Source organism: Strix aluco, chromosome 30 (assembly GCF_031877795.1).
Source record: "Strix aluco isolate bStrAlu1 chromosome 30, bStrAlu1.hap1, whole genome shotgun sequence".
Lineage (NCBI taxonomy): Eukaryota > Metazoa > Chordata > Aves > Strigiformes > Strigidae > Strix > Strix aluco.
The window spans coordinates 1746336-1763647 of record NC_133960.1 but is presented as its reverse complement, the minus strand read 5'-3'; the positions used below and the strand labels follow the sequence as shown (position 1 = coordinate 1763647).

The 17312-nt window shown below is 60.6% G+C and overlaps 4 protein-coding genes across 4 annotated transcripts; all 4 read left to right on the top strand.

Moving 5' to 3' along the window:
* Window positions 1-1328: 1328 nt before the first annotated feature.
* On the top strand, window positions 1329-1694 carry LOC141916822 (feather keratin 3-like). Its single transcript, XM_074809624.1, has one exon. The coding sequence runs from the start codon at window positions 1329-1331 to the stop codon at window positions 1692-1694; it is 366 nt and encodes a 121-aa protein (XP_074665725.1).
* Window positions 1695-6367: 4673 nt separating this feature from the next.
* LOC141916816 (feather keratin 3-like) lies at window positions 6368-6733 on the top strand. The gene has a single exon (XM_074809619.1). The coding sequence runs from the start codon at window positions 6368-6370 to the stop codon at window positions 6731-6733; it is 366 nt and encodes a 121-aa protein (XP_074665720.1).
* Window positions 6734-11406: 4673 nt separating this feature from the next.
* Window positions 11407-11772, top strand: LOC141916817 (feather keratin 3-like). The gene has a single exon (XM_074809620.1). It carries the CDS (start codon window positions 11407-11409, stop codon window positions 11770-11772), a length of 366 nt encoding a protein of 121 aa, XP_074665721.1.
* Window positions 11773-16445: 4673 nt separating this feature from the next.
* LOC141916823 (feather keratin 3-like) lies at window positions 16446-16811 on the top strand. The gene has a single exon (XM_074809625.1). The coding sequence runs from the start codon at window positions 16446-16448 to the stop codon at window positions 16809-16811; it is 366 nt and encodes a 121-aa protein (XP_074665726.1).
* Window positions 16812-17312: the final 501 nt, after the last annotated feature.

The following is a 17312-nucleotide window of genomic DNA, read 5'->3' as shown; positions in this document are numbered from 1 at the left end:
TGGCGAGTGAGGGGAGGAGCTGCTGAGTTGGGAGCAAGTGGCCTGTGACGGACGAGCCCTTGGTTCCTCCTTGTGTGGCACAGGGCTGTTGTGCTGACGCCGCTTCCTCAGTAGCCCCAACCTGCTCTATCAGCCCCTGCAATTACCCTGCTCGGGCGCTTGCCAGCTGCCATCTCACGGGCCAAATTAGCCCCGGTGTCTTTTCATTATCTCGGTGTGTAAGAGGGCACGCAGCGTGACAAAGGCTGACTGCAAGCGCCCTGCGTGCCAGAGCTCTTGCCCAAGGGCTTGGTCTCGGGGTGGATGCATGCCATCTTTGCATAGCCACTGGGAGGGTCAGGGTCCTGGCATTGACCAAGAAGGCACCTCGCAAATGCCTCCCGCATACCGGTGACCGCATGACATACGCCGTGTGGCTGTAATCTACAGAGGCGCGAGGTTACGAAATGGCACAGCAAAGGCACTCCTCTGCGGCACTGCCTGCTCAGCACGATGCATCACTCGCCAGTCCAACAGAGCCAGCCTCCCTCTGCCTGCATGCGTTGGTCATCGACCTCAGCCAGTCTGGGGCAGAAAGACCCCTCATGCTCTTCCCTCCTGAGCTGCATGGTGCAAGGATCACAGATCCCCTCCTGATCCCACACGGCACAAGCTCGTGCCAGCCCTGCCCGAGCCCCACCAGCCCATCACAGATGTCCTGGGAGCCCCATTGCTCGTGGCCAGGGCTGAGCAGGGGCTTCCCTCGGCGTGCTGGGGAGCTGGGAGTCCTGTCTGAAGGCTCAGCTGCAGCTGCCCCTGGTGGGAATAGCCCCGCTGGGCTCGGGGACGACTCTCCTCCCAGCAGAGCCCGGCTGCGGGTACAGAGCAGAGATGTCTTCCCAGGGCAGAGCACAGGGCAGGCAGGAGCTACACAAGCACGGCCCTCTCCTGCCGTGCGCAGCCCCCAGCAGGGAGATGCTGCTGCCACAGCAGAAAGAGCAGGAAAGGCTCTGAGGCATCGTGTGCTACTGTGGCGAGGGGATGCTGACTCAGGGAGGGCCAGTAGCTGGACAGCGCCGTTGTCACCATTGTCATCGGCAGGAGGGAGTGTCGCCTCTGCACATTGGCCCACGGGGTGCTGAGCAATGGCGGGGATGGTATAAAAGCTCTGCCTCTGCCAGGCTCTCCCATCCTCTGCTCTGGCCGCCTTCTCCTTGGGGAACAAGGTAAGTCCGGGAGCGCTTCTCCTCCTCGACCCCTGAGCCAGTCCCTCCACCTCAGGCGCTCCCCTCTACTGCACTCTTGCTATCTCTGTTCTCTTGCAGAGCACCATCCAAACCCACACAAAGATGTCTTGCTACGACCTGTGCCCACCAATAACCGGCGTCGCCGTGCCCCAGCCCATCGCTGAGAGCTGCAACGAGCTGTGCGCCCGGCAGTGCCCCGACTCGTCGGCCTTCATCCAGCCGCCCCCCGTCGTCGTCACCTTCCCCGGCCCCATCCTCAGCTCCTTCCCCCAGCAAGCCGTGGTGGGCTCCTCCGGAGCACCCGCCTTTGGGGGCTCCCTGGGGCTGGGGGGCCTCTACGGTGCCGGGGCCACGCAGGGCTCAGGGGGCCTCTGCACCTTTGGCAGACCCTACGCTTCTCCCGCCTGCAGCCCTTGCGCCCTGCCCCGCTACAGCAGGAAGCTCTGGGACAACTGTGGGCCCTGCTAGACTGAGCCCCAGAAAACCCAGAGACCCTGGGCCATCTCAGCCTCACTTCTCCTCTCCTTGTCCCTCCCTTCTTCTCTCTCCATGCTGCCTCTCCTCCTCCTTGCTCCTGCCCGTCCCCAGAGGCACGAAGCCACCATCCACCCACAGGGCACTTGCTTGTCTCTCCAACAGCCACTGCCTGGCAGAAGCCTGAAGGAACAGCTCTCTTGAAGCCCACAGGGACAACCTGCCTGCCTGTGCCTTATGTGTCTTTCTCCACTGGTTGTTTGCTGCACTTACAATAAAAGAATCCTGCATCTAACCCCTCTCTCTTTGTTTTTCGTTTCACCGAGCCACGTGGTTTGCAGGGCTCCCTCGCCCTGCATGTGACCCCGCCCATCTGGGCCAGGGCAGTCTCTCTGTCCCAGCAGATCCAGGCTGAGCTGCCTTTGGGGAGACCCCACAGCCGTGGCAGCTCTGTCCACATAAGGTCCCACAGCTGAGCTCAAAGGGCCCTGCCTGAACAGACAGATCTGCTGCCTGCAGCACCTGAAGCCCTTGGGCATTTGCAGACCTCAAGCTTCCCTGGGCATGAGTGTGACTGCCCCAGGGGCTGTGAGCCACCCAGGGGCAATGCGTGTTGTGACTCCACCCCCTTCGTGCCTCCACAGCTCTGTCTGAGCCCCTGCGGGAGAAAGCAATGGGGACGCTTCCCTTTCCTCTTCCCTATCCCGTTCCCTTTCCTCTCCTCTTTCTTCTTCTTCTTTCCCTTTCTTTCTTCTTCTTCTTCTTTTTATTCTCCTTCACAGTCCACTTCCCTTTCCCCATCTTCTCGCCTGTCCTTCTGCTGTACTCTCTTATCCTTCACCTTCGCTTTCCCCATCCTTTTCTCCTTCCCCTTCTCACCCCCAACACAGGCCAACTCTGCCACAGACAGAAAATGACAGAAATAACTGCCTGATTCCTGGGGCAGGAGCCTTTGCAGGGCATCTTGTCATGCTGCCACCTCAGCAGGGTCACCCAGAGCCGGCTGCCCAGCACTGTGTCCACACAACTTTGTCTCCAAGAACAGAAATGCCACAACCTCCTGAGACAACCTGTGCCCGCGCTCGGTCACCCTCACAGTGCCAAAAGAGTTTTGCGCTTTTCAGGCAGAGCCTCCTGTGTTTCAGCTGGTGCCCATTGCCTCTTGTCCTGGCACTGGACGCCTCTGACAAGAGCCTGGACGCATCTTCTTGATGCCTTCCCTTCAGGCATCTGTGCACATTGATAAGAAACCCCCGGTCCTCCTCGGAGACAGGAGGAACAGTTGCAGAACTCTGAGACTCTCCCCGGGAGAGAGCTGCTCCCTGTCCCTTCATCATTGTTGTGGTTTAACCCCAGCTGGCACCTAAAGAGCCCAGAGCAGCTCGCTCACTCCTCCGCTGCTGGGATGGGTGAGTGAATCGGAGGGCTAAAAGTGAGAAAACTGGTGTGTCGGGATAAAGAGAGTTTAAGAAGTAAAGGAAAAGCCTTGCATGCCTGTCAAGCAAATAAGGAATTCATTTTCTACTTGGCATTAGCGGCAGGTGTTCAGCCATCTCCAGGACAGCAGGGCGGCCACACTGGCAACGGTTACGTGAGAGACAAATGCCATCACTCCCAAGATCCTCCTTCCTTCTTCTTCCCCCAGCTTTCTGTTGCTGAGCATGATGTCCTATGTCATGGAATATTGACGGTCATTTCCCAGGTGTGAGGTTAAACAGTAACTCTCATCCAGCCTCCTCTGTGCAGATGCCTGAAGATTCTCCTGTGCTTCTGCAGAGCACTGGAACCTTGTAGAGTTGATGCTGCTCCTGGGCTCAGAAGATGAAGTGATGGAGCACTGAATGCACCTACCCTGCTCCCTGCCCTCTGCCCTTTCCCCAGCTCCTGCAAGTCCCACCACAAGGCTCTCTTTCCCCTGCCTGCTGCCTGCGTCCTCCCTCCCTCTCCTAGCACTTCCCACCCTCACCTCCCTTGGGCATCTAGAACCCAGCATTTACCCTCCCACAGCTGCTGGGCACCTACCCCCGGGGTTTCCCAAGCTTGGCACAATGAGGGAGTGAGACATGACTTGGATGCAGGAAAACTTTATTGTGCCCAGAGGGGCAAGACAGGCTGTCAGGCAGACCGTGGGCAAGATCAGAGAGGCTGGTTACCACGTATTGTGGGAGGCAGAGAAATCTTCTCCAGAGCATGGCTTTCCACTCCAGATGCCCCCTTGGTGCAGCATTCCAGATCCTGAGGACTTGGCCCTGCAGCCTCACAGAGCCCTTCAAGTCCACGTCCTGCCCCATCCAACAGCTGGGAGGAGAAAGGAGGGGAGGGGAGCAGAAGGCAGGAAACGGGGGCAGGAATGGGCCGAGGGTGTGTGGCAGAGTCAGCTACCCAGGCGTTGGCTGGGGCTGCTCAGCACTGGTCAGTGCCTCGTGCCCACCATCTCAGCCCTGCATGGGGGTGGTGTTGGTGTTTGGGCTGGGGCCAGCGCCTGGGGCTGGGCTGCGTCTAGCAGGGCCCACAGGTGTCCCAGAGCTTCCTGCTGTAGCGGGGCAGGGCGCAAGGGCTGCAGGCGGGAGAAGCGTAGGGTCTGCCAAAGGTGCAGAGGCCCCCTGAGCCCAGCGTGGCCCCGGCGCCATAGAGGCCCCCCAGCCCCAGGGAGCCCCCAAAGGCGGGTGCTCCGGAGGAGCCCACCACGGCTTGCTGGGGGAAGGAGCTGAGGATGGGGCCGGGGAAGGTGACGACGACGGGGGGCGGCTGGATGAAGGCCGACGAGTCGGGGCACTGCCGGGCGCACAGCTCGTTGCAGCTCTCAGCGATGGGCTGGGGGACGGCGACGCCAGTTTTTGGTGGGCACAGGTCGTAGCAAGACATCTTTGTGTGAGAGAGCTGAGCCTGAAACACACAGCACCAACAACACATGTCGTGAATGCAGATGAGATACCCTAGCTGTGCAGTGCCCTCTTCCCAGGGCTGCCCTGAAGCTGGAAAGGCCATAGCAACCACCATGACCTCAGTGCCCACCGCTTGCCCTTAGCCCAAACAGCCCCCCTCAGTGCCCTCATCTCTACAGACCGAGGGCACACAAAGACTCCCCGAGAGCCTGGCTCTGCGAGTCACGGCCACGGGGATCCCTCCTCCTCTCGCTGTGGCTCAGCCCGCCCTGGCCGTCCAAGGCAGCTGCCACACGCCTGCTGCCCTCACAGCTCTCCTGGCCAGGGAGGCCCAAAGCTGGTCCCTGCCACAGGAGGCAGAGACACACAGGCACCCACCTTCCCTTTTCCTGAGCAGAGCGAGGCAGGAGCGATGGATGCCAGTGCTCACTGAGGGCAGAGCTTTTATGCCATGTGGCGAGTGAGGGGAGGAGCTGCTGAGTTGGGAGCAAGTGGCCTGTGACGGACGAGCCCTTGGTTCCTCCTTGTGTGGCACAGGGCTGTTGTGCTGACGCCGCTTCCTCAGTAGCCCCAACCTGCTCTATCAGCCCCTGCAATTACCCTGCTCGGGCGCTTGCCAGCTGCCATCTCACGGGCCAAATTAGCCCCGGTGTCTTTTCATTATCTCGGTGTGTAAGAGGGCACGCAGCGTGACAAAGGCTGACTGCAAGCGCCCTGCGTGCCAGAGCTCTTGCCCAAGGGCTTGGTCTCGGGGTGGATGCATGCCATCTTTGCATAGCCACTGGGAGGGTCAGGGTCCTGGCATTGACCAAGAAGGCACCTCGCAAATGCCTCCCGCATACCGGTGACCGCATGACATACGCCGTGTGGCTGTAATCTACAGAGGCGCGAGGTTACGAAATGGCACAGCAAAGGCACTCCTCTGCGGCACTGCCTGCTCAGCACGATGCATCACTCGCCAGTCCAACAGAGCCAGCCTCCCTCTGCCTGCATGCGTTGGTCATCGACCTCAGCCAGTCTGGGGCAGAAAGACCCCTCATGCTCTTCCCTCCTGAGCTGCATGGTGCAAGGATCACAGATCCCCTCCTGATCCCACACGGCACAAGCTCGTGCCAGCCCTGCCCGAGCCCCACCAGCCCATCACAGATGTCCTGGGAGCCCCATTGCTCGTGGCCAGGGCTGAGCAGGGGCTTCCCTCGGCGTGCTGGGGAGCTGGGAGTCCTGTCTGAAGGCTCAGCTGCAGCTGCCCCTGGTGGGAATAGCCCCGCTGGGCTCGGGGACGACTCTCCTCCCAGCAGAGCCCGGCTGCGGGTACAGAGCAGAGATGTCTTCCCAGGGCAGAGCACAGGGCAGGCAGGAGCTACAGAAGCACGGCCCTCTCCTGCCGTGCGCAGCCCCCAGCAGGGAGATGCTGCTGCCACAGCAGAAAGAGCAGGAAAGGCTCTGAGGCATCGTGTGCTACTGTGGCGAGGGGATGCTGACTCAGGGAGGGCCAGTAGCTGGACAGCGCCGTTGTCACCATTGTCATCGGCAGGAGGGAGTGTCGCCTCTGCACATTGGCCCACGGGGTGCTGAGCAATGGCGGGGATGGTATAAAAGCTCTGCCTCTGCCAGGCTCTCCCATCCTCTGCTCTGGCTGCCTTCTCCTTGGGGAACAAGGTAAGTCCGGGAGCGCTTCTCCTCCTCGACCCCTGAGCCAGTCCCTCCACCTCAGGCGCTCCCCTCTACTGCACTCTTGCTATCTCTGTTCTCTTGCAGAGCACCATCCAAACCCACACAAAGATGTCTTGCTACGACCTGTGCCCACCAAAAACCGGCATCGCCGTCCCCCAGCCCATCGCTGAGAGCTGCAACGAGCTGTGCGCCCGGCAGTGCCCCGACTCGTCGGCCTTCATCCAGCCGCCCCCCGTCGTCGTCACCTTCCCCGGCCCCATCCTCAGCTCCTTCCCCCAGCAAGCCGTGGTGGGCTCCTCCGGAGCACCCGCCTTTGGGGGCTCCCTGGGGCTGGGGGGCCTCTACGGTGCCGGGGCCACGCAGGGCTCAGGGGGCCTCTGCACCTTTGGCAGACCCTACGCTTCTCCCGCCTGCAGCCCTTGCGCCCTGCCCCGCTACAGCAGGAAGCTCTGGGACAACTGTGGGCCCTGCTAGACTGAGCCCCAGAAAACCCAGAGACCCTGGGCCATCTCAGCCTCACTTCTCCTCTCCTTGTCCCTCCCTTCTTCTCTCTCCATGCTGCCTCTCCTCCTCCTTGCTCCTGCCCGTCCCCAGAGGCACGAAGCCACCATCCACCCACAGGGCACTTGCTTGTCTCTCCAACAGCCACTGCCTGGCAGAAGCCTGAAGGAACAGCTCTCTTGAAGCCCACAGGGACAACCTGCCTGCCTGTGCCTTATGTGTCTTTCTCCACTGGTTGTTTGCTGCACTTACAATAAAAGAATCCTGCATCTAACCCCTCTCTCTTTGTTTTTCGTTTCACCGAGCCACGTGGTTTGCAGGGCTCCCTCGCCCTGCATGTGACCCCGCCCATCTGGGCCAGGGCAGTCTCTCTGTCCCAGCAGATCCAGGCTGAGCTGCCTTTGGGGAGACCCCACAGCCGTGGCAGCTCTGTCCACATAAGGTCCCACAGCTGAGCTCAAAGGGCCCTGCCTGAACAGACAGATCTGCTGCCTGCAGCACCTGAAGCCCTTGGGCATTTGCAGACCTCAAGCTTCCCTGGGCATGAGTGTGACTGCCCCAGGGGCTGTGAGCCACCCAGGGGCAATGCGTGTTGTGACTCCACCCCCTTCGTGCCTCCACAGCTCTGTCTGAGCCCCTGCGGGAGAAAGCAATGGGGACGCTTCCCTTTCCTCTTCCCTATCCCGTTCCCTTTCCTCTCCTCTTTCTTCTTCTTCTTTCCCTTTCTTTCTTCTTCTTCTTCTTTTTATTCTCCTTCACAGTCCACTTCCCTTTCCCCATCTTCTCGCCTGTCCTTCTGCTGTACTCTCTTATCCTTCACCTTCGCTTTCCCCATCCTTTTCTCCTTCCCCTTCTCACCCCCAACACAGGCCAACTCTGCCACAGACAGAAAATGACAGAAATAACTGCCTGATTCCTGGGGCAGGAGCCTTTGCAGGGCATCTTGTCATGCTGCCACCTCAGCAGGGTCACCCAGAGCCGGCTGCCCAGCACTGTGTCCACACAACTTTGTCTCCAAGAACAGAAATGCCACAACCTCCTGAGACAACCTGTGCCCGCGCTCGGTCACCCTCACAGTGCCAAAAGAGTTTTGCGCTTTTCAGGCAGAGCCTCCTGTGTTTCAGCTGGTGCCCATTGCCTCTTGTCCTGGCACTGGACGCCTCTGACAAGAGCCTGGACGCATCTTCTTGATGCCTTCCCTTCAGGCATCTGTGCACATTGATAAGAAACCCCCGGTCCTCCTCGGAGACAGGAGGAACAGTTGCAGAACTCTGAGACTCTCCCCGGGAGAGAGCTGCTCCCTGTCCCTTCATCATTGTTGTGGTTTAACCCCAGCTGGCACCTAAAGAGCCCAGAGCAGCTCGCTCACTCCTCCGCTGCTGGGATGGGTGAGTGAATCGGAGGGCTAAAAGTGAGAAAACTGGTGTGTCGGGATAAAGAGAGCTTAAGAAGTAAAGGAAAAGCCTTGCATGCCTGTCAAGCAAATAAGGAATTCATTTTCTACTTGGCATTAGCGGCAGGTGTTCAGCCATCTCCAGGACAGCAGGGCGGCCACACTGGCAACGGTTACGTGAGAGACAAATGCCATCACTCCCAAGATCCTCCTTCCTTCTTCTTCCCCCAGCTTTCTGTTGCTGAGCATGATGTCCTATGTCATGGAATATTGACGGTCATTTCCCAGGTGTGAGGTTAAACAGTAACTCTCATCCAGCCTCCTCTGTGCAGATGCCTGAAGATTCTCCTGTGCTTCTGCAGAGCACTGGAACCTTGTAGAGTTGATGCTGCTCCTGGGCTCAGAAGATGAAGTGATGGAGCACTGAATGCACCTACCCTGCTCCCTGCCCTCTGCCCTTTCCCCAGCTCCTGCAAGTCCCACCACAAGGCTCTCTTTCCCCTGCCTGCTGCCTGCGTCCTCCCTCCCTCTCCTAGCACTTCCCACCCTCACCTCCCTTGGGCATCTAGAACCCAGCATTTACCCTCCCACAGCTGCTGGGCACCTACCCCCGGGGTTTCCCAAGCTTGGCACAATGAGGGAGTGAGACATGACTTGGATGCAGGAAAACTTTATTGTGCCCAGAGGGGCAAGACAGGCTGTCAGGCAGACCGTGGGCAAGATCAGAGAGGCTGGTTACCACGTATTGTGGGAGGCAGAGAAATCTTCTCCAGAGCATGGCTTTCCACTCCAGATGCCCCCTTGGTGCAGCATTCCAGATCCTGAGGACTTGGCCCTGCAGCCTCACAGAGCCCTTCAAGTCCACGTCCTGCCCCATCCAACAGCTGGGAGGAGAAAGGAGGGGAGGGGAGCAGAAGGCAGGAAACGGGGGCAGGAATGGGCCGAGGGTGTGTGGCAGAGTCAGCTACCCAGGCGTTGGCTGGGGCTGCTCAGCACTGGTCAGTGCCTCGTGCCCACCATCTCAGCCCTGCATGGGGGTGGTGTTGGTGTTTGGGCTGGGGCCAGCGCCTGGGGCTGGGCTGCGTCTAGCAGGGCCCACAGGTGTCCCAGAGCTTCCTGCTGTAGCGGGGCAGGGCGCAAGGGCTGCAGGCGGGAGAAGCGTAGGGTCTGCCAAAGGTGCAGAGGCCCCCTGAGCCCAGCGTGGCCCCGGCGCCATAGAGGCCCCCCAGCCCCAGGGAGCCCCCAAAGGCGGGTGCTCCGGAGGAGCCCACCACGGCTTGCTGGGGGAAGGAGCTGAGGATGGGGCCGGGGAAGGTGACGACGACGGGGGGCGGCTGGATGAAGGCCGACGAGTCGGGGCACTGCCGGGCGCACAGCTCGTTGCAGCTCTCAGCGATGGGCTGGGGGACGGCGACGCCAGTTTTTGGTGGGCACAGGTCGTAGCAAGACATCTTTGTGTGAGAGAGCTGAGCCTGAAACACACAGCACCAACAACACATGTCGTGAATGCAGATGAGATACCCTAGCTGTGCAGTGCCCTCTTCCCAGGGCTGCCCTGAAGCTGGAAAGGCCATAGCAACCACCATGACCTCAGTGCCCACCGCTTGCCCTTAGCCCAAACAGCCCCCCTCAGTGCCCTCATCTCTACAGACCGAGGGCACACAAAGACTCCCCGAGAGCCTGGCTCTGCGAGTCACGGCCACGGGGATCCCTCCTCCTCTCGCTGTGGCTCAGCCCGCCCTGGCCGTCCAAGGCAGCTGCCACACGCCTGCTGCCCTCACAGCTCTCCTGGCCAGGGAGGCCCAAAGCTGGTCCCTGCCACAGGAGGCAGAGACACACAGGCACCCACCTTCCCTTTTCCTGAGCAGAGCGAGGCAGGAGCGATGGATGCCAGTGCTCACTGAGGGCAGAGCTTTTATGCCATGTGGCGAGTGAGGGGAGGAGCTGCTGAGTTGGGAGCAAGTGGCCTGTGACGGACGAGCCCTTGGTTCCTCCTTGTGTGGCACAGGGCTGTTGTGCTGACGCCGCTTCCTCAGTAGCCCCAACCTGCTCTATCAGCCCCTGCAATTACCCTGCTCGGGCGCTTGCCAGCTGCCATCTCACGGGCCAAATTAGCCCCGGTGTCTTTTCATTATCTCGGTGTGTAAGAGGGCACGCAGCGTGACAAAGGCTGACTGCAAGCGCCCTGCGTGCCAGAGCTCTTGCCCAAGGGCTTGGTCTCGGGGTGGATGCATGCCATCTTTGCATAGCCACTGGGAGGGTCAGGGTCCTGGCATTGACCAAGAAGGCACCTCGCAAATGCCTCCCGCATACCGGTGACCGCATGACATACGCCGTGTGGCTGTAATCTACAGAGGCGCGAGGTTACGAAATGGCACAGCAAAGGCACTCCTCTGCGGCACTGCCTGCTCAGCACGATGCATCACTCGCCAGTCCAACAGAGCCAGCCTCCCTCTGCCTGCATGCGTTGGTCATCGACCTCAGCCAGTCTGGGGCAGAAAGACCCCTCATGCTCTTCCCTCCTGAGCTGCATGGTGCAAGGATCACAGATCCCCTCCTGATCCCACACGGCACAAGCTCGTGCCAGCCCTGCCCGAGCCCCACCAGCCCATCACAGATGTCCTGGGAGCCCCATTGCTCGTGGCCAGGGCTGAGCAGGGGCTTCCCTCGGCGTGCTGGGGAGCTGGGAGTCCTGTCTGAAGGCTCAGCTGCAGCTGCCCCTGGTGGGAATAGCCCCGCTGGGCTCGGGGACGACTCTCCTCCCAGCAGAGCCCGGCTGCGGGTACAGAGCAGAGATGTCTTCCCAGGGCAGAGCACAGGGCAGGCAGGAGCTACACAAGCACGGCCCTCTCCTGCCGTGCGCAGCCCCCAGCAGGGAGATGCTGCTGCCACAGCAGAAAGAGCAGGAAAGGCTCTGAGGCATCGTGTGCTACTGTGGCGAGGGGATGCTGACTCAGGGAGGGCCAGTAGCTGGACAGCGCCGTTGTCACCATTGTCATCGGCAGGAGGGAGTGTCGCCTCTGCACATTGGCCCACGGGGTGCTGAGCAATGGCGGGGATGGTATAAAAGCTCTGCCTCTGCCAGGCTCTCCCATCCTCTGCTCTGGCTGCCTTCTCCTTGGGGAACAAGGTAAGTCCGGGAGCGCTTCTCCTCCTCGACCCCTGAGCCAGTCCCTCCACCTCAGGCGCTCCCCTCTACTGCACTCTTGCTATCTCTGTTCTCTTGCAGAGCACCATCCAAACCCACACAAAGATGTCTTGCTACGACCTGTGCCCACCAAAAACCGGCATCGCCGTCCCCCAGCCCATCGCTGAGAGCTGCAACGAGCTGTGCGCCCGGCAGTGCCCCGACTCGTCGGCCTTCATCCAGCCGCCCCCCGTCGTCGTCACCTTCCCCGGCCCCATCCTCAGCTCCTTCCCCCAGCAAGCCGTGGTGGGCTCCTCCGGAGCACCCGCCTTTGGGGGCTCCCTGGGGCTGGGGGGCCTCTACGGTGCCGGGGCCACGCAGGGCTCAGGGGGCCTCTGCACCTTTGGCAGACCCTACGCTTCTCCCGCCTGCAGCCCTTGCGCCCTGCCCCGCTACAGCAGGAAGCTCTGGGACAACTGTGGGCCCTGCTAGACTGAGCCCCAGAAAACCCAGAGACCCTGGGCCATCTCAGCCTCACTTCTCCTCTCCTTGTCCCTCCCTTCTTCTCTCTCCATGCTGCCTCTCCTCCTCCTTGCTCCTGCCCGTCCCCAGAGGCACGAAGCCACCATCCACCCACAGGGCACTTGCTTGTCTCTCCAACAGCCACTGCCTGGCAGAAGCCTGAAGGAACAGCTCTCTTGAAGCCCACAGGGACAACCTGCCTGCCTGTGCCTTATGTGTCTTTCTCCACTGGTTGTTTGCTGCACTTACAATAAAAGAATCCTGCATCTAACCCCTCTCTCTTTGTTTTTCGTTTCACCGAGCCACGTGGTTTGCAGGGCTCCCTCGCCCTGCATGTGACCCCGCCCATCTGGGCCAGGGCAGTCTCTCTGTCCCAGCAGATCCAGGCTGAGCTGCCTTTGGGGAGACCCCACAGCCGTGGCAGCTCTGTCCACATAAGGTCCCACAGCTGAGCTCAAAGGGCCCTGCCTGAACAGACAGATCTGCTGCCTGCAGCACCTGAAGCCCTTGGGCATTTGCAGACCTCAAGCTTCCCTGGGCATGAGTGTGACTGCCCCAGGGGCTGTGAGCCACCCAGGGGCAATGCGTGTTGTGACTCCACCCCCTTCGTGCCTCCACAGCTCTGTCTGAGCCCCTGCGGGAGAAAGCAATGGGGACGCTTCCCTTTCCTCTTCCCTATCCCGTTCCCTTTCCTCTCCTCTTTCTTCTTCTTCTTTCCCTTTCTTTCTTCTTCTTCTTCTTTTTATTCTCCTTCACAGTCCACTTCCCTTTCCCCATCTTCTCGCCTGTCCTTCTGCTGTACTCTCTTATCCTTCACCTTCGCTTTCCCCATCCTTTTCTCCTTCCCCTTCTCACCCCCAACACAGGCCAACTCTGCCACAGACAGAAAATGACAGAAATAACTGCCTGATTCCTGGGGCAGGAGCCTTTGCAGGGCATCTTGTCATGCTGCCACCTCAGCAGGGTCACCCAGAGCCGGCTGCCCAGCACTGTGTCCACACAACTTTGCCTCCAAGAACAGAAATGCCACAACCTCCTGAGACAACCTGTGCCCGCGCTCGGTCACCCTCACAGTGCCAAAAGAGTTTTGCGCTTTTCAGGCAGAGCCTCCTGTGTTTCAGCTGGTGCCCATTGCCTCTTGTCCTGGCACTGGACGCCTCTGACAAGAGCCTGGACGCATCTTCTTGATGCCTTCCCTTCAGGCATCTGTGCACATTGATAAGAAACCCCCGGTCCTCCTCGGAGACAGGAGGAACAGTTGCAGAACTCTGAGACTCTCCCCGGGAGAGAGCTGCTCCCTGTCCCTTCATCATTGTTGTGGTTTAACCCCAGCTGGCACCTAAAGAGCCCAGAGCAGCTCGCTCACTCCTCCGCTGCTGGGATGGGTGAGTGAATCGGAGGGCTAAAAGTGAGAAAACTGGTGTGTCGGGATAAAGAGAGTTTAAGAAGTAAAGGAAAAGCCTTGCATGCCTGTCAAGCAAATAAGGAATTCATTTTCTACTTGGCATTAGCGGCAGGTGTTCAGCCATCTCCAGGACAGCAGGGCGGCCACACTGGCAACGGTTACGTGAGAGACAAATGCCATCACTCCCAAGATCCTCCTTCCTTCTTCTTCCCCCAGCTTTCTGTTGCTGAGCATGATGTCCTATGTCATGGAATATTGACGGTCATTTCCCAGGTGTGAGGTTAAACAGTAACTCTCATCCAGCCTCCTCTGTGCAGATGCCTGAAGATTCTCCTGTGCTTCTGCAGAGCACTGGAACCTTGTAGAGTTGATGCTGCTCCTGGGCTCAGAAGATGAAGTGATGGAGCACTGAATGCACCTACCCTGCTCCCTGCCCTCTGCCCTTTCCCCAGCTCCTGCAAGTCCCACCACAAGGCTCTCTTTCCCCTGCCTGCTGCCTGCGTCCTCCCTCCCTCTCCTAGCACTTCCCACCCTCACCTCCCTTGGGCATCTAGAACCCAGCATTTACCCTCCCACAGCTGCTGGGCACCTACCCCCGGGGTTTCCCAAGCTTGGCACAATGAGGGAGTGAGACATGACTTGGATGCAGGAAAACTTTATTGTGCCCAGAGGGGCAAGACAGGCTGTCAGGCAGACCGTGGGCAAGATCAGAGAGGCTGGTTACCACGTATTGTGGGAGGCAGAGAAATCTTCTCCAGAGCATGGCTTTCCACTCCAGATGCCCCCTTGGTGCAGCATTCCAGATCCTGAGGACTTGGCCCTGCAGCCTCACAGAGCCCTTCAAGTCCACGTCCTGCCCCATCCAACAGCTGGGAGGAGAAAGGAGGGGAGGGGAGCAGAAGGCAGGAAACGGGGGCAGGAATGGGCCGAGGGTGTGTGGCAGAGTCAGCTACCCAGGCGTTGGCTGGGGCTGCTCAGCACTGGTCAGTGCCTCGTGCCCACCATCTCAGCCCTGCATGGGGGTGGTGTTGGTGTTTGGGCTGGGGCCAGCGCCTGGGGCTGGGCTGCGTCTAGCAGGGCCCACAGGTGTCCCAGAGCTTCCTGCTGTAGCGGGGCAGGGCGCAAGGGCTGCAGGCGGGAGAAGCGTAGGGTCTGCCAAAGGTGCAGAGGCCCCCTGAGCCCAGCGTGGCCCCGGCGCCATAGAGGCCCCCCAGCCCCAGGGAGCCCCCAAAGGCGGGTGCTCCGGAGGAGCCCACCACGGCTTGCTGGGGGAAGGAGCTGAGGATGGGGCCGGGGAAGGTGACGACGACGGGGGGCGGCTGGATGAAGGCCGACGAGTCGGGGCACTGCCGGGCGCACAGCTCGTTGCAGCTCTCAGCGATGGGCTGGGGGACGGCGACGCCAGTTTTTGGTGGGCACAGGTCGTAGCAAGACATCTTTGTGTGAGAGAGCTGAGCCTGAAACACACAGCACCAACAACACATGTCGTGAATGCAGATGAGATACCCTAGCTGTGCAGTGCCCTCTTCCCAGGGCTGCCCTGAAGCTGGAAAGGCCATAGCAACCACCATGACCTCAGTGCCCACCGCTTGCCCTTAGCCCAAACAGCCCCCCTCAGTGCCCTCATCTCTACAGACCGAGGGCACACAAAGACTCCCCGAGAGCCTGGCTCTGCGAGTCACGGCCACGGGGATCCCTCCTCCTCTCGCTGTGGCTCAGCCCGCCCTGGCCGTCCAAGGCAGCTGCCACACGCCTGCTGCCCTCACAGCTCTCCTGGCCAGGGAGGCCCAAAGCTGGTCCCTGCCACAGGAGGCAGAGACACACAGGCACCCACCTTCCCTTTTCCTGAGCAGAGCGAGGCAGGAGCGATGGATGCCAGTGCTCACTGAGGGCAGAGCTTTTATGCCATGTGGCGAGTGAGGGGAGGAGCTGCTGAGTTGGGAGCAAGTGGCCTGTGACGGACGAGCCCTTGGTTCCTCCTTGTGTGGCACAGGGCTGTTGTGCTGACACCGCTTCCTCAGTAGCCCCAACCTGCTCTATCAGCCCCTGCAATTACCCTGCTCGGGCGCTTGCCAGCTGCCATCTCACGGGCCAAATTAGCCCCGGTGTCTTTTCATTATCTCGGTGTGTAAGAGGGCACGCAGCGTGACAAAGGCTGACTGCAAGCGCCCTGCGTGCCAGAGCTCTTGCCCAAGGGCTTGGTCTCGGGGTGGATGCATGCCATCTTTGCATAGCCACTGGGAGGGTCAGGGTCCTGGCATTGACCAAGAAGGCACCTCGCAAATGCCTCCCGCATACCGGTGACCGCATGACATACGCCGTGTGGCTGTAATCTACAGAGGCGCGAGGTTACGAAATGGCACAGCAAAGGCACTCCTCTGCGGCACTGCCTGCTCAGCACGATGCATCACTCGCCAGTCCAACAGAGCCAGCCTCCCTCTGCCTGCATGCGTTGGTCATCGACCTCAGCCAGTCTGGGGCAGAAAGACCCCTCATGCTCTTCCCTCCTGAGCTGCATGGTGCAAGGATCACAGATCCCCTCCTGATCCCACACGGCACAAGCTCGTGCCAGCCCTGCCCGAGCCCCACCAGCCCATCACAGATGTCCTGGGAGCCCCATTGCTCGTGGCCAGGGCTGAGCAGGGGCTTCCCTCGGCGTGCTGGGGAGCTGGGAGTCCTGTCTGAAGGCTCAGCTGCAGCTGCCCCTGGTGGGAATAGCCCCGCTGGGCTCGGGGACGACTCTCCTCCCAGCAGAGCCCGGCTGCGGGTACAGAGCAGAGATGTCTTCCCAGGGCAGAGCACAGGGCAGGCAGGAGCTACACAAGCACGGCCCTCTCCTGCCGTGCGCAGCCCCCAGCAGGGAGATGCTGCTGCCACAGCAGAAAGAGCAGGAAAGGCTCTGAGGCATCGTGTGCTGCTGTGGCGAGGGGATGCTGACTCAGGGAGGGCCAGTAGCTGGACAGCGCCGTTGTCACCATTGTCATCGGCAGGAGGGAGTGTCGCCTCTGCACATTGGCCCACGGGGTGCTGAGCAATGGCGGGGATGGTATAAAAGCTCTGCCTCTGCCAGGCTCTCCCATCCTCTGCTCTGGCCGCCTTCTCCTTGGGGAACAAGGTAAGTCCGGGAGCGCTTCTCCTCCTCGACCCCTGAGCCAGTCCCTCCACCTCAGGCGCTCCCCTCTACTGCACTCTTGCTATCTCTGTTCTCTTGCAGAGCACCATCCAAACCCACACAAAGATGTCTTGCTACGACCTGTGCCCACCAAAAACCGGCGTCGCCGTGCCCCAGCCCATCGCTGAGAGCTGCAACGAGCTGTGCGCCCGGCAGTGCCCCGACTCGTCGGCCTTCATCCAGCCGCCCCCCGTCGTCGTCACCTTCCCCGGCCCCATCCTCAGCTCCTTCCCCCAGCAAGCCGTGGTGGGCTCCTCCGGAGCACCCGCCTTTGGGGGCTCCCTGGGGCTGGGGGGCCTCTACGGTGCCGGGGCCACGCAGGGCTCAGGGGGCCTCTGCACCTTTGGCAGACCCTACGCTTCTCCCGCCTGCAGCCCTTGCGCCCTGCCCCGCTACAGCAGGAAGCTCTGGGACAACTGTGGGCCCTGCTAGACTGAGCCCCAGAAAACCCAGAGACCCTGGGCCATCTCAGCCTCACTTCTCCTCTCCTTGTCCCTCCCTTCTTCTCTCTCCATGCTGCCTCTCCTCCTCCTTGCTCCTGCCCGTCCCCAGAGGCACGAAGCCACCATCCACCCACAGGGCACTTGCTTGTCTCTCCAACAGCCACTGCCTGGCAGAAGCCTGAAGGAACAGCTCTCTTGAAGCCCACAGGGACAACCTGCCTGCCTGTGCCTTATGTGTCTTTCTCCACTGGTTGTTTGCTGCACTTACAATAAAAGAATCCTGCATCTAACCCCTCTCTCTTTGTTTTTCGTTTCACCGAGCCACGTGGTTTGCAGGGCTCCCTCGCCCTGCATGTGACCCCGCCCATCTGGGCCAGGGCAGTCTCTCTGTCCCAGCAGATCCAGGCTGAGCTGCCTTTGGGGAGACCCCACAGCCGTGGCAGCTCTGTCCACATAAGGTCCCACAGCTGAGCTCAAAGGGCCCTGCCTG